This window comes from Camelus bactrianus, chromosome 18, assembly GCF_048773025.1.
Source record: "Camelus bactrianus isolate YW-2024 breed Bactrian camel chromosome 18, ASM4877302v1, whole genome shotgun sequence".
Classification (NCBI taxonomy): Eukaryota; Metazoa; Chordata; class Mammalia; order Artiodactyla; family Camelidae; genus Camelus; species Camelus bactrianus.
Window position 1 is genome coordinate 9,093,662 of NC_133556.1, and position 13,609 is coordinate 9,107,270.

The window sequence follows — 13,609 nt, forward strand, 5'->3', positions numbered from 1 at the left end:
AACTACAGCAACACATCATAATAATCCGAAAGAACGTTGTTTATTTTTGACACGTAATGCTGATCTCACCAAGACCCTGGGGGATAAACAACAACTTGGTTAATCCAATTATGTGTGAAATAAAGTTCTTTTAAAGAAAAAGGGAGAAAGCAGGGAGGATAAAGGTTACACTGTGAGGTTGTAGGTAAAATTCAACTCTGAGGGATGGGGTTCCTAGCATCTGTGAGCTCTCTGCCTGATACACACAAAGGGATGACAGATGTACTCATTTGTGAATGTAGGTTGAGTTTAATAAGTTTTCAATGAGAGTATCAGCCACAAATTGCCTGGTATTTTATGGTAACAGTTGGATTTGTCAGACTTCTGTGTTCTGAAGCTGAATTGTATGTGAGAAGATTATGTTATACCAGGATGGGACCATTGTTCTTTTTGTGTGGGAGTGGTTTATAGAAACATTTTATATAGTTTCATTTTTGGCACTTTGGATTCATTTCAGGTTTAGACTTCTGGGAATAGGACCCTGTAGTATTTGAAAGTGGTTTTGAAATCAGATTACCAAAATACAAATATCATTTATTAAGCCATGATAAACTAATAATGGTTTCGTTTTTTTAATCTTACCATTTAATGATTATCCTCTTTCTATCTCACTCCTGTCCCTTAACCCCAGGGAAAGCTTTAGGCAAATCAACAGTGGTACCTGTTCCATATGAAAAGATGCTACGGGATCAGTCAGCTGTGGTAGTGCAGGGGCTTCCAGAAGGAGTTGCCTTTAAACACCCTGAGAACTATGATCTTGCAACCCTGAAATGGATTTTGGAGAACAAAGCAGGGATTTCATTTATCATTAAGAGGTGAAATACTTTATCTCTTGCCCTCAACAGTTTATTCACATAAGCTTGAATATTCAGCTTATTTTAATATAGTATTAAAAATTCTTATTTGCTGTAGAACTCATTTAAATTTATGCTGTATGACAGTTTTATATATTCACATGTAGTTTTTTTGTTTTGTTTTAATACAGACCTTTCCTAGAGCCAAAGAAGCACCTAGGTAAGTGATTGTTTTGCTTACATGATAACTAGATGGGTTCCTAAACCTGTTGTATCAAATTTAATACATTTTAATTGTTTCTTTATTTTTTTTGAGAGTATGATGTAAGACTTTTTGGAGTGGAGTATTATGATGTTTACATAAACCAGTGAGAAGTCATTGAGCTAAAAAAGCAGAGACTTATTCTTTGTTTTCAGCTCAGCTACTTACTTTAGGATGTATTCAAGGTTTTATGTTTGCAATGTGTAAGGTCAAATACTCGATCTGCCCTCATTTCCCAGAATTATAAGTAGGATTTAATTTACCTAATGTCCATTGAACATCCTGGTGTGAAAATCCTGGGCACAAGATTAGATGAGGGGAATACACAACCATGTGTAAGCATTAAAGCTTTTTAGGGCTGGTAGTCTAATGGTGGAGATGAAAAGTCCAGAAGGTCACCACATCAAGAGCACAGTGTCCACACTGTAGGAATGGTTGGTGGAAGTTGATTGGAAGAAGCATTCTTTTGTAGCCCAGGAAAGCTTTTATGAGGAAGAGGGCATTTAGATGGGCCCTTAAAGAATGTGGAGGATTTCAATAGGACTTGCTTCTAGAAAATCCAGCCCTTTCATTTGAAGGGAAAAGAAATGTTTAGAAGATGAGTACCCTTTGGAGCCAGGTTTGTTTGAGACTTTCTAAAAAGTAAATAACCATTCTCATTGGCAACCCCTTAACCAGTGTAACCAAGAAGGGACAAAATAATAGACACTCAAGTGTATGTTTTTTATTAAGTAACCTTTGTTTTAGTCTCACCATGATGAAAAGATGAACTTTTAGAAGCTTTTTTGAGATGTAAGTGACATGCCATAAAATTTACCTGTTTTAAGTATATAGTTCAGTGATGTTTGGTAAATTCACTTTAAAAAATTTAAAAACAGAATTATACAACTGTTGTCAAAATTTTAAGATTTAGAATGTTATATGAATGAACTATACAATATGCATCCTTTTGAAATTAACTGTTTTCACTCACATAATTCAGTTGAGATTCATTCAGGTTGTTGGCTATATCAGTTTTTTCCATTACTGAGTAGTAAGTATTTCATTGGGTGAACATACCACCCTTTTATCCATTCACCAGTTGATAGACATTTAGATTGTTTCCATTGGCTATTATAAATAATACTGCTATGAACGTACTTGGTAAGTTTTTGTCTGGACATACAGTTTAATTACTCTTGAATATGTAAAACCAGGAGTGGAATTGCTAGGTAATTTTACATTATAACATGTAACTTTCTATAAACTGCCAGACTGTTTTCCAAAGTGGCTGTACCATTTCATTTGAGGGTTCAAGTTTTCTATATTCCTATCGGTATGTTATGTCTTTTTGTTTTTTGTCATCTTGGTGGATGTGAAGTGGTATCTTGTGATTTTGATTTGCATATCCCCAATTATTAATAATGTTTATCTTTTCATGTGGTTATTGGCCATTCATGTATATTCCTTGGGGAAATGTCTGTTCAGATCCTTTCCCCATGCTTTTAATTGGGTTATTTTGCCTTTTTATTATTGAATTGAGAATTCTTTATATATTCTTGATATAAATATTTTGTCAGATCCTGCAAGTTGCCTTTTAACTTGCTTGATAGTGCCTTTTGAGAAACAAAAACTTTTAATTTTTATGAAGTCCAGTTTATTTTTATATCACTTGTGCTTTTGACCTTGTATCTAAGAAATCTGTGCTTAACCTAGGGTCATGAAGATTTGTCGTGTTTTTTTCTATAAGTTTGATAGCTTTAATTTTTACATTTAGCCCTATCATCAGATTTGCATTGATTTTTATATATGGTATGTGATAAGGTTGTAAATCCGTCTTTTTGCTTGTAGATATCTAATTTTTCCACCCCAACTCATTGAAAAGACTATTTTCCCCTGGAAATACTTCGGCAACTTAGTTCTCGAAATTTGGTAGAAGCCATTCAGGCTTTCACCATTATGATGTTAGCTGGTGGGTTTTTGTATATGTCCTTTTTTAAATTGAGAAAGAATAGAGTTATTTGTCATGTTTAAATTAAAATGCATACTTTTTCATGATCAGTTCTGTTTTTTCTGAAGTCTTCTAGGTTAGCTTTAGTTTGTCATTTATATTTTATGAAGTCCTTCATCCTAGAAACTGATTTTGAAACTTTGGGCCTGATGGTTAATCAAAGAATATTTCTATAGGGTGTTTTAATAATGAGTTATCCCAGTGGATGGTTTGTATGGTTCAGCTTTTTTGACATACCAACTCTCAAAGCTATTGAAGAATTGTGATTGTAAGGGGATTGTATTTTTCAGTTTAAGAGTATTTTAACAGCTTTATTGAGATATAATTGACACACAGTAAACTGCACGTGTTTACAGTTTGCTAAGTTTTGGCACATGTATACACTGTGAAAACCATCACTGCAATCGAGATAATGAAGCATCTTTCACCCTCAAGTTTGCTCAAACCCCTTGGTAATTCTTCCTTTTGTCTCTGTGCCTTGTCTGCAGGCAACCACTCATCTTGCTGTTGTCAGTGTAGATTTTTTTTGCATTTTTTAGACTTCTTATAGAAATGGAATCTTATAGTATGTACTCCTTTTTGTTTGTTTGGCTTGTTTTGTGATTTATCAGTGTTTCATGTATCAGTAGTTCTTTTTATTGTTGATTTGTGTTCCACTGTGCAGATACACTACAGTTTGTTTACTCATCCACTTGCCCATGAAAATTTGGATTTCCATTCCACTATGGATATTTGAGTGCCAAGTTTTTATGTGGACATATTTTCATTTCTCCTGGGTAAATATCTAAAAAGGAATGGTGAAATCATATAGTAGTTACATATTTAACTTTTTAAGAAACTGCCAAACTGGCTTTCAACGTGGTGGTTTCAGTTAACGCTCCTACCAGCAGTATGTGAATTATACTTGTTCTGCATCTTTGGTAGCATTTGGTGGGGTCAGTCTTTTTCTTTTTTCCATTTTTGTTTTCACAAACATAAAATTCACCATTTTAAGATGTACAGTTCAGTAGGTTTTAGTATATTTACAAGATGTTTGTCTTTTATCCCTGTTATACTACCTCAAAAAGAGCCTCTGTACCTGTTAGCAGTCACTGTTTTCCAGTTCTTCTGCCAGATGTACTCTTAATAGAAATCTTGGTCATCATTCATTCATCAATATTGTCTTACTCTGCATTACTAGAGTAATAGTATATTGCTCTATTTGTTTCATTGATAAAAAATAACAACTTTTCTGTTAAAGGGAGGATTCTGGTAGGTGAGGGGATAAATCTGTTAGGTGATAATCACCCTTAATTATCTTCCTTATAGGGGAGAACCAAGGACACTTATAAAATAACGCAATACTCATTCTAATGACCCAGTGCTATGAACACCTCCCCTTGTCCATTCTTTGAAAATATTAGTGTTGGAAAAATCTAAATCTAAATCTAATCTTGTTTTTTTGTATATAGGTGGTCGTGTGATGGTTACAGATGCTGAAAGGTCAATGCTATCTCCAGGTGGAAGGTAAACATATTTCATTACCAGTGAACCTCCACAGCTCACTAAATTTAGTGTTTAAATTATTGAGAAATATTAGAAAGACCTGTGTCACACATCTTGAAGTTTAATATGCAATTGAATCATTTGGGGGTCCTGTGGAAATACTTTTGACTTAGTTCTGAATGATAATAGTTCCTGGGTGATTGATCTGATGACCACAGTGATTAGGAAGGCCTTATGGTAAGATGGAATTTGCTACTCTGTGTTGTTTTGCTATACTTTGCCCCCCAAAATGTTGATTGGAATTAAAGTACTAAAGTCAGTTGTCAGCTCATACTTATGTAAGAAATAAATACGTAAATTTTAAAGTGACTCAGTTTTGCATGGCGCTTGGTCAGATGAGTGAGTTTATACGTTGAGATCCAGGGCAGTTGAGTACTTGCTGTGTGAGTGGCCCTCATCAACGCAGAGCTTCATCAGGGCTTCTTTTCCTTTCAGTTGTGGCGCCATCAAAGTGAAAACTGAACCCACAGAAGATTCTGGTATGTACTAGTTCTGTTAGATCCAGTTTTGATATTTAAGTAAAGAAGCCTTTCCCTTAACTTAGAAGATTATATTTTGACTTATTACTTACTTACCATTTTGGTGAGAACTAGACAGAGCACATTTATTCCAATGATGACATTATTTGTTGATGTTATCATATTTTACCAAAATTCCAAAAGATAGTAATTTGTTTGATAAAATGGTAGCTAGAAATTCATTGCTAATTACACTTTTTTGTACATATTTATTTTTATTGAAATATATAGTCAGTTTACAATGTCAGTTTCTGATATACAGCATAATGCTTCAGTTGCTAATTACACATTTATAGACAAAATTTATTAAGTTTTTTCCAATTATGCAGGAATAATAATAATAATAAATATCTAGTTCTACAGTGCTTTTTACAAAAATCAATATAACATCTTCTTGATTCTCTCTTTTCCCTTTGCATTCCCATTTGTTCACTCTCCAAGGAAACCATTTTTAACTCTAAGCCATTTTTGGTGTTTAATTCTTATTTTTAAATGTCATTCATACTGTTATTTCAAACACTTTTTGGGGGGTAGCATTTTTGAGATGTAGTTTATATGCCACAAAATTTTCCTGCCTTAATGTAAAATGCAGTGATGTTTAGTAATACATAGTTTTGCAGTAATCACCATAATCAAATTTTAGCACATTTCCATCACCTCAAATGGAAAGCTGGTACCGACTTGCCGTCCCTCTCTGTTCCCATGACTAATCTACTTTTAGGTTTTATATATCTGTCTTATCTGTACATTTCACATCAAGTGGAATCATACACTATATGGTGTTTTGCATTTTGCTTCTTTTACTTTTCATCATGATTTGAGGCCCATCTTCAAAAGAGTTGTAGCATATGTAAATAGTTCATACCTGAATATACGGATATACTACTTTTTCTATATCCATTTACCATTTTGATGGACATTTGAGTTGTTTCCACTTTTTGGCTGTCTTGAGTAATACTATGAACATCTCTATATGTGTCTGTGTGGAAATATGTCTTCATTTCCTTTGGGTAGAAAGCTAGGAGTGAATTGTGGTTCTATGGTAACTCTGTGCTTATCTGGCAAATTGTTTTCCTAAGTGTACCATTTTATTTTCTTAGCAGTAAGAAGGTTTTGGTTTCTTCATATCTTGACCAACATTTGTCACTGTCTATTTTTATCATAATTCTAGTGGTTTTCTTCTTTTTCTTCTCCCTCCTTTTCTTCTTTCCTTTCTTTTGTTTTTAAATAGACATTCTTAAAATTAATTAATCAATTAATTCATTCATTCATTTGTTTTTTGGGGGAGTATTTATTTATTTATTGTGGAGATACTACTGGGGATTGAACCCAGGACCTCATGCTTGCTAAGCATGAGCTCTACCACCAGCGCTATACCCTCACCCGCTAAATGGACATTTTTTTTTTTCGAGCAGTTTGTTTCACAGCAAAATTAGACCAAAAGTACAGTGTACCATATGCCTTCTACCCCAGCCCCCAACATGTGCAGCCTCCCCTACTGTTTTTTTTTTCCCCCTACTGTTAACAGCAGCACCAAAGTGGTACGTTTGTTACAGTTGACGAGCCATCATCACCCAGGGTCCTATAGTTTACATCAGGGTTGAGTCTTGTACATTCTTTGGGTTTTGACAAATGTATAATGAGATGCATCCACTATTATAGTATTACACACAGTAGTTTCACTGCCCTAAAAATACTCTGTGCTTTGCCTGTTCATTTCTCTCTCCCTCCATATACCTGGACATCACTGATCTGTTTACTGTCTCCTTGCTCTTCCAGTATGTCATATAATTGTGGTTTTTAATTGCATTTTCCTAATGATATTGAACATCTTTTTTTTTAAACATTTTTTTATTGATTTATAATCATTTTACAATGTTGTGTGAAATTCCAGTGTAGAGCACAATTTTTCAATTATACATGAACATATATATATTCATTGTCACATTCCTTTCTCTGTGAGCTACCATAAGATCTTGTATATATTTCCCTGTGCTATACAGTATAATGTTGTTTATCTATTCTACAATTTTGAAATCCCAGTCTATCTCTTCCCACCCCCCACCCCCCTGCAAACCACAAGTCTGTATTCTATGTCTATGAGTCTATTTCTGTTCTGTATTTATGCTTTGTTGAACATCTTTTTTTTTAATGTGCTTATTAGTTATTCATATATCTTTGATGAAATGTGTTTTTAAATCTTATTGCACATTTTAAATTGGGTTGTCCATTATTTCCCTTTCTTTCTTTTCTTTTTTTTCTTTCTTTTCTTTCTTGAGTTCTTTATATATTATGGGTACAAGTCTTTTGTCCAAAATTTTTTAGACTGTGGCTTTTCTTAATGGTGTCCTTTGAAGCTTAAAAATTAAAATTTTGACCAATCCAGTTTTCTAAGCTTTTCTTTTATTACTTGTGCTTTTGGTGTTACATCTAGAAAAATCTTTTTTCTTCAGTTTTTTCTTTCAGTTTTATAGTTTTACATCTTAGGTTAAGATCTAAGATCCATTTTGAGCTAATTTTTGTGCATGTTGTTGAGGTAAGTGAGGATCTAAATTTATCATTTCAGCTGTGAATATCCTATTGTACCAGCATCATTTGTTGAAAAGATACTCCTTTCTCCATTGGATGCCTTATTAGCACGTTTGTCAAAAATCAATTGACCCAGGTTTACTTCTGCATTTAGCTCTATTCCACTGAACTCCATTGCTGTTCTTTTATCAGAACCATGCTGTAGTTTATGGTTCTAAGGTTTGGTTTTGTTACCTATTAATATATGGAAAATGAGGAAATAATTACTTTAATTTTTATTTCCAATACTTCTGCTTTACCACTTTTATCATACAGGTAAATTGATTTTTACTCTTCAGCTTCTTTCAGAACTGAGAATGATCTTGAAAATTTTATTTATTGTTTGCGTTCTTGCTGTGTTCTATTTCGGGGGCACAAGTGTTTTTGCTAATTTTAAAAACAACCCTTCCTGACTTGATTACAGTTTCATTGTTATAATTTTTTGTGGTTAGAGTCAGAATGTACGTGGTTTCATCTTTTAAAAACAATTATGATTTTTTAAAGTTCATCATTATTACTAGAGAAATCTTTTATAATTAGTGATTTTTTTTATAGTCAGTGTATTTGGCAAGGAAAAATTGATATTTACAATATTTTCTTACTAAATGAACATGTAAACTATATAACCTGAGCATAGGTGATAGGTGGGGTCTAGAAATTTCAGTTGTATAAAATGCAGTTTCATATTGCAAAATAGTGGTCTCCCCTTTGTCCTTGTAGAAGATGGGGGCCAACTGGTAATTGTGTTACATCTGAATTCTCACTGTTGCAGGGCCTATAGTTGTGGGGCTTTTATTTTGCACTCAGTTCAGAAGTTATTTTATGCAGTAAATTTCAGATTTAGGATTCATCTAGGAACACAAAGATGATTTTATTAGAAAATCACTTTTTATGTTACTGAACTAATTAGAAATAATGTATCATCTGTGTAGATGATGAAAGGCATCAGAATTCCTTAACATGATTGGCTGGAATATTTTATATAGTTGTAAATGCCAACTCATCATTCTGTTTAATAGTGAACCACAGGAAGCACTCCTCATTAGATTCTAGCACATTTTCTTACCAATGTTCCAGATACCCAAACCATTACAAATAAGAGATGTAAGGAATTAGAAAATGGAGGGCACTATTAACTTTTACAGGTGTCAAACATGATTATGTATATAGAACACCAAAGAGAATGAAGTAGAAAACAAAATATCTATACTCTTATTTTATTTCATTAAGTGTTAAAAATTCCACATAAAAAATTTTAGATTAAAATCAACTGAAAAAATTTAGTAATTCTTTGAAAACTTTCTAAGCAATACATTCAACTAAGGAAAATCTCTAGAAATTTTTGTGGCAAAATCAACCACAGTGTGTCAAAAGACATATAAGACACAGAGAATGGCTATTTGCAAGACAGATCACAAAGAGTTGTTCTATTTGACATACAACGAGCTAATTCAGGAATTAAATGACCGAAGATTCAAGAGAAAATGTTGTCTCATTTAAAGAAATGGAGATAAAAATCCAAGAAAGGTAAAGTTTTGCACTCAACAGATTGGCAAACATTAAATTCTGTTCATACTCAGTCTCAGTAAAGGATATAGAGAAAAGGGAAGATTTAAAAATTCTTGGTGTGTGTATAAATTTTTGCTATCTTATGGGTGATAACTTTATTAATATTTTCATTTGAAGATCCACATGTTCTTTGACCCATTACTGCTTTGCAAAAATAGCAGTTAGCCTGCGGCTCGGCTCCATCAGTGGAATTGTGTGTTGTGGAACACAGTGAGGCAATAGGTCTGTGTCCACTGATACGCAAGTATTTAAGACAGACTGCTTATTAGTTGAATCAAATCTGGGTGTCATGAAGGAGAGGAATAACATTGTAATCCCTTAAACTTTTTATTTAAATATGTTATAAGCTAATAAAATACCTATATAATACAAGGACCTTTTTCCTGTATTGACAGTAAGTTGCCAGTGTGATGCCCTATCACTCCTTTAACTACTTCAGTTTGTAATTCCTACAAGCAAGGATAATGTCCCACATTCCCACAATATAATCATCAAAATAAGGAAAATACATTAGTTCTAACTAATTCTCAAACCCTTTTCAGGTTGGTGGTGTTTTTGTTTTGGGTTTTTTGGTTTCCATTAATGGCTTCTTCAGGTTTCCCAGTCTTTTCTTCTATGATCTGGACACTTTTGGAGAAAAGTATTTGGTATTTCCTCATGATTAGATTCATAAATGCATTTTTTTTTGCAAAAATATCACAGAAATGATACTGCGTTTGTTTTCTGTAATATCAGGTGCCAGTTGATTTCTATTCATCCGTTTCCTGAAGGTATTACCGTATTTATCTGATCATAGTTAGTTTTTCTAGGCTTCTCACCTGAGTAATTCCTGTGTATTAATTATATTTTCTTTGTAATGATTATATTCATGGGAGTTTCTCTGATTCTGTAGAAGTATATACCACTCCATCAAGCTTTCAGTTAAAATTAATTCATTTATATTAGAGCATACTCACTTTATTCAGTGTATTCATTATTATTATTATATGTATTCATTATTATCATTTATTTTGATTTCCAGCAGTCCTTGCTTTGGCCATTGGGAGCCACTACAGGAATTCCTGTGTCCTTTCCTTGTATTGTTTGATAATATCCTATCATTTAAAAAAAACTTTTACCTTTTTTGCAAAACAAGGTTGCATCTTACTCTTATATTAATTCAGCCCTAGAATCAACCGTTTTACCAGAATCCCTGGTTCCTAATTGAGGAGAGTGGTATTATGAAAAATCACTGTCTTGGTGCTACGTGTGCTTATTGCAGTTGGGATGTCATTGCTTCTAAGTGGACGTAGCTAGGGAGTCTGTTTGTATGTGTGTTTACATACACAATAAGTATTTACATACATGCATCTTTTTACATCTGTGTTTTTTCATACCCATATCTTCAGTTCCACTCTTGACACACCAAGGTTTTTTTCTCTCCTTTCCCAAATAATTATTTTTGTCGCAGTGAGAATCATGGCAGCCAGATATTCTCAGTATGTTTATGTGCTTCTTTAACCCATGTCTCAGTGCCAGCCTCCTTCATTTGACACTCCTTGTTGGGCTGTCACTGCTTATGCTTATCCCCTTGTTTGTATCAGTTTCCCAGACCTGTTACTCAGTTTCCCCTGCCCCTTCATATTAATAGTCTCATTCTTCCACCCTGCTCTGCCCCATAAAACCTCCCAGTACAGCTGCCTACCTTGCTGAGTGCAGCCTGATGGTATTTGGAATGAATTATTGGGGTAAGGAGAAGGGCCTTGTGAACAAATGAGGATTTTTGTATGTTACAGGCATGCCAAATGTCAGTATTTTGGGAGATCTGCAAGAAAGGGAGTGTTGAATTGTCCTTTTTGGGAATAAGTATTTGAATCTATTATGCTGTTTGTTTTATAGAAGTTTCCCTCCCCCATTCCCCCCCCCCTTTTAATGTCACAGGAAATTTCAGTTTTCTGTTTAGTTTTTAGTTTATTATGCCAAAATCATCATTTCACAAATCTCTCGTTTATTCATACATTTCTCTCCTGAATAGTTTGCATCCATAAATAAACGTTGAGAAAATTATTTTATTGAATTCTATATCCATCTTAAGTATGGATTTTATATTTCTTGGACCACAGTTGTGGTCCAGTTAGGAGAAAAAAGCCATACCAGTTATTTGAATCATATCAGTCAGTCATTGGAGAAAATTTAAAGATTAACTAGTTGTATCAAAAAGGACTATTACTAAAGTATGTAAGTAACAACTCAAGGTATTGGCTGCCACCTATACAACTTTTAAATTCTGGCTTCTAAGATGGCGATACTATTTCGATGGTACTGGTCTGTCGGGGGACATATCGGAACTGGTTCTGTTAGTGTTGGAAAAATTGTAAAGTGGGTCCAGGTGGTGCTGTGGGAACGGTCTGCTTTCACTAGATTACCAAGGAACGAGTGACCCTGGTGGGGACAGGATGCAGACAAACCAGAAGGAAAGTGCAAGTCCCTTTCTCTCTCCTAGCCTTGTAGCCTCCCTGCTCTGTTCCCCCGACACAGACTCCCAAGGATCCAACTGCTTTGTAGTCTGCGCTTCAGCGGAGTCTAAGCGGACAGTTCTGGAAGGGAGACAGCTGCTTAATGACTAGCACCGGCCACCCTTTGACTACTCAATGTCCATACACACCGCCACTACTTTGAACTTCCACATAACAGCTAAACAACTGTTCCTCTAATGAGATGGTTCCCTGTGAAGGGAACCATTTTTGCCCTCTCCTCACAATAAGAAGATGATAATAATGTTCTGATAGTTATTGTACCCATCTCTGGGAGACTCATTTACTGTCCAGTCATGGGTTTTATTAATTACTCCTCAGATTCACTGTCAGCCCATTTATTTTCTTATCTAAAGACTAAATGGTAAAGGAAACCTCCAACAAAATTTTTGTAAAATAGTAATGGGAAGAAGAGAGAACAGTTAATATATCCAAATACATAATACTTAGAGAAACACACTCATGACAAGGAAGAAAACATACCGAGTCCACATTTCTGCAACTTGTCACAAAAACTCACACCTTAATTCATTACCCATTGTATTTTGCTTTCTTTGCCTTCAGCCAGGACCTTAGGTGGTACGAGTCTTTAACTGGTTAAGGTGACCCAAATCTTCATTTCCTGATATAACTGCCTTTTTTATTTGCTTTGATTTTGTATTAACTTTTACTGATGAATGTCGAAGTGCTAGATAGCCCACAGAATCACAGGGTTTCCAGGCATGTTCTCTGCCAGCATCTTATGGCAGCAAAACCATCTCCCATTGGTGATTATGGTCCATAGAGTAACCCCCTTCTTTGCTTGAGCCTTCAGGGATAGATGTCCTTTTAGTATATCAAGCTAACACTCTTTTTGAGCTATTTCTTCAGATGAAAATATTCTGCACAAACCTTGTAAAGTCATATAGCACCAGCTCAATATTAAGTTTATCATAGGCCTGGAATGATTACAGCTGATAACTTAGTCTGAAATGTGTATATACACCCATTCATTGTTCATTTCTTACACTTTGTGAGAGTGTAATTGACTCCTGCATGGCGGACAAGAAAGAGTAGGATCTGCAGCCATTTGGTGACAGCAGCTGTTCACTTCTGAAAGCTCCTCCTATCTAACCCCTCCGGGTTGCCCAGCCAAGGGCTCTTTGTTTTTGAGTGTATGGGCATTATATCTTTATTAAGAATTTGTTAAAGAGTTTGTTAAGAATCTTCTCTCCTAAAACTTACAATTGAAGTATAGTGTATGCTAAGTATAAGTGTATATAGCAACAACAAATAAGTACACATGCCTGTAATCTAATAACGTTCATACTGAGATACAGAGCACTGATAACACTCCCAGAAGGCCCTCTTCTTCCTCTTCTCATTACTCTTCTGCAAAAGTCAATAAGTTGCTTGAGTGTTTTGTTTTCTTTTGTTTTTAGCTTTCTTGTGTAATTGATGTTGCTTGAGTTTTAACAACATAGATTTCTTTTCTCTAAATCTGACCTTACTCTATGTGGAATTGTACAATATGCACTCATTTATATCTGGCCACAAAGGTCTACTTTATATAATTTATCCTCATTGTGGACAAACTGTTGAGTGTTATGCTGAAAGGTGTGCTTTATTACACTTGTTAATTAAGAGACTGTTAGGAGAAAAAAATAAGTGTATCAGTAAAATGGTTAAAGATTATTTCATCTTTATTCTGGAATATCGAGTCATTAAAGTTGATGTTTACAGTTGATTTTCATTGGTCTATAAAACTATTTTTAACATTGAGTGAAAATAAAGTGTGACTTAATTTTCTTCATTTGCAAAGATAAGAACAA

At 34.4% G+C, this 13,609-nt stretch overlaps 1 protein-coding gene across 8 annotated transcripts in view; it reads left to right on the plus strand.

Moving 5' to 3' along the window:
- Window positions 1–13,609, plus strand: part of GTF2I (general transcription factor IIi) — a 94,228-nt gene that overhangs the window by 28,674 nt on the left and 51,945 nt on the right. For all 8 annotated transcript variants that reach the window (XM_010972365.3, XM_074345955.1, XM_074345958.1 and 5 more), the window contains exons 5-8: window positions 671–854; window positions 1,025–1,053; window positions 4,537–4,591; window positions 5,066–5,109. In XM_010972365.3, the coding sequence (XP_010970667.2) occupies window positions 671–854; window positions 1,025–1,053; window positions 4,537–4,591; window positions 5,066–5,109 (312 nt within the window). The remainder of the gene's footprint in view (window positions 1–670; window positions 855–1,024; window positions 1,054–4,536; window positions 4,592–5,065; window positions 5,110–13,609) is intronic.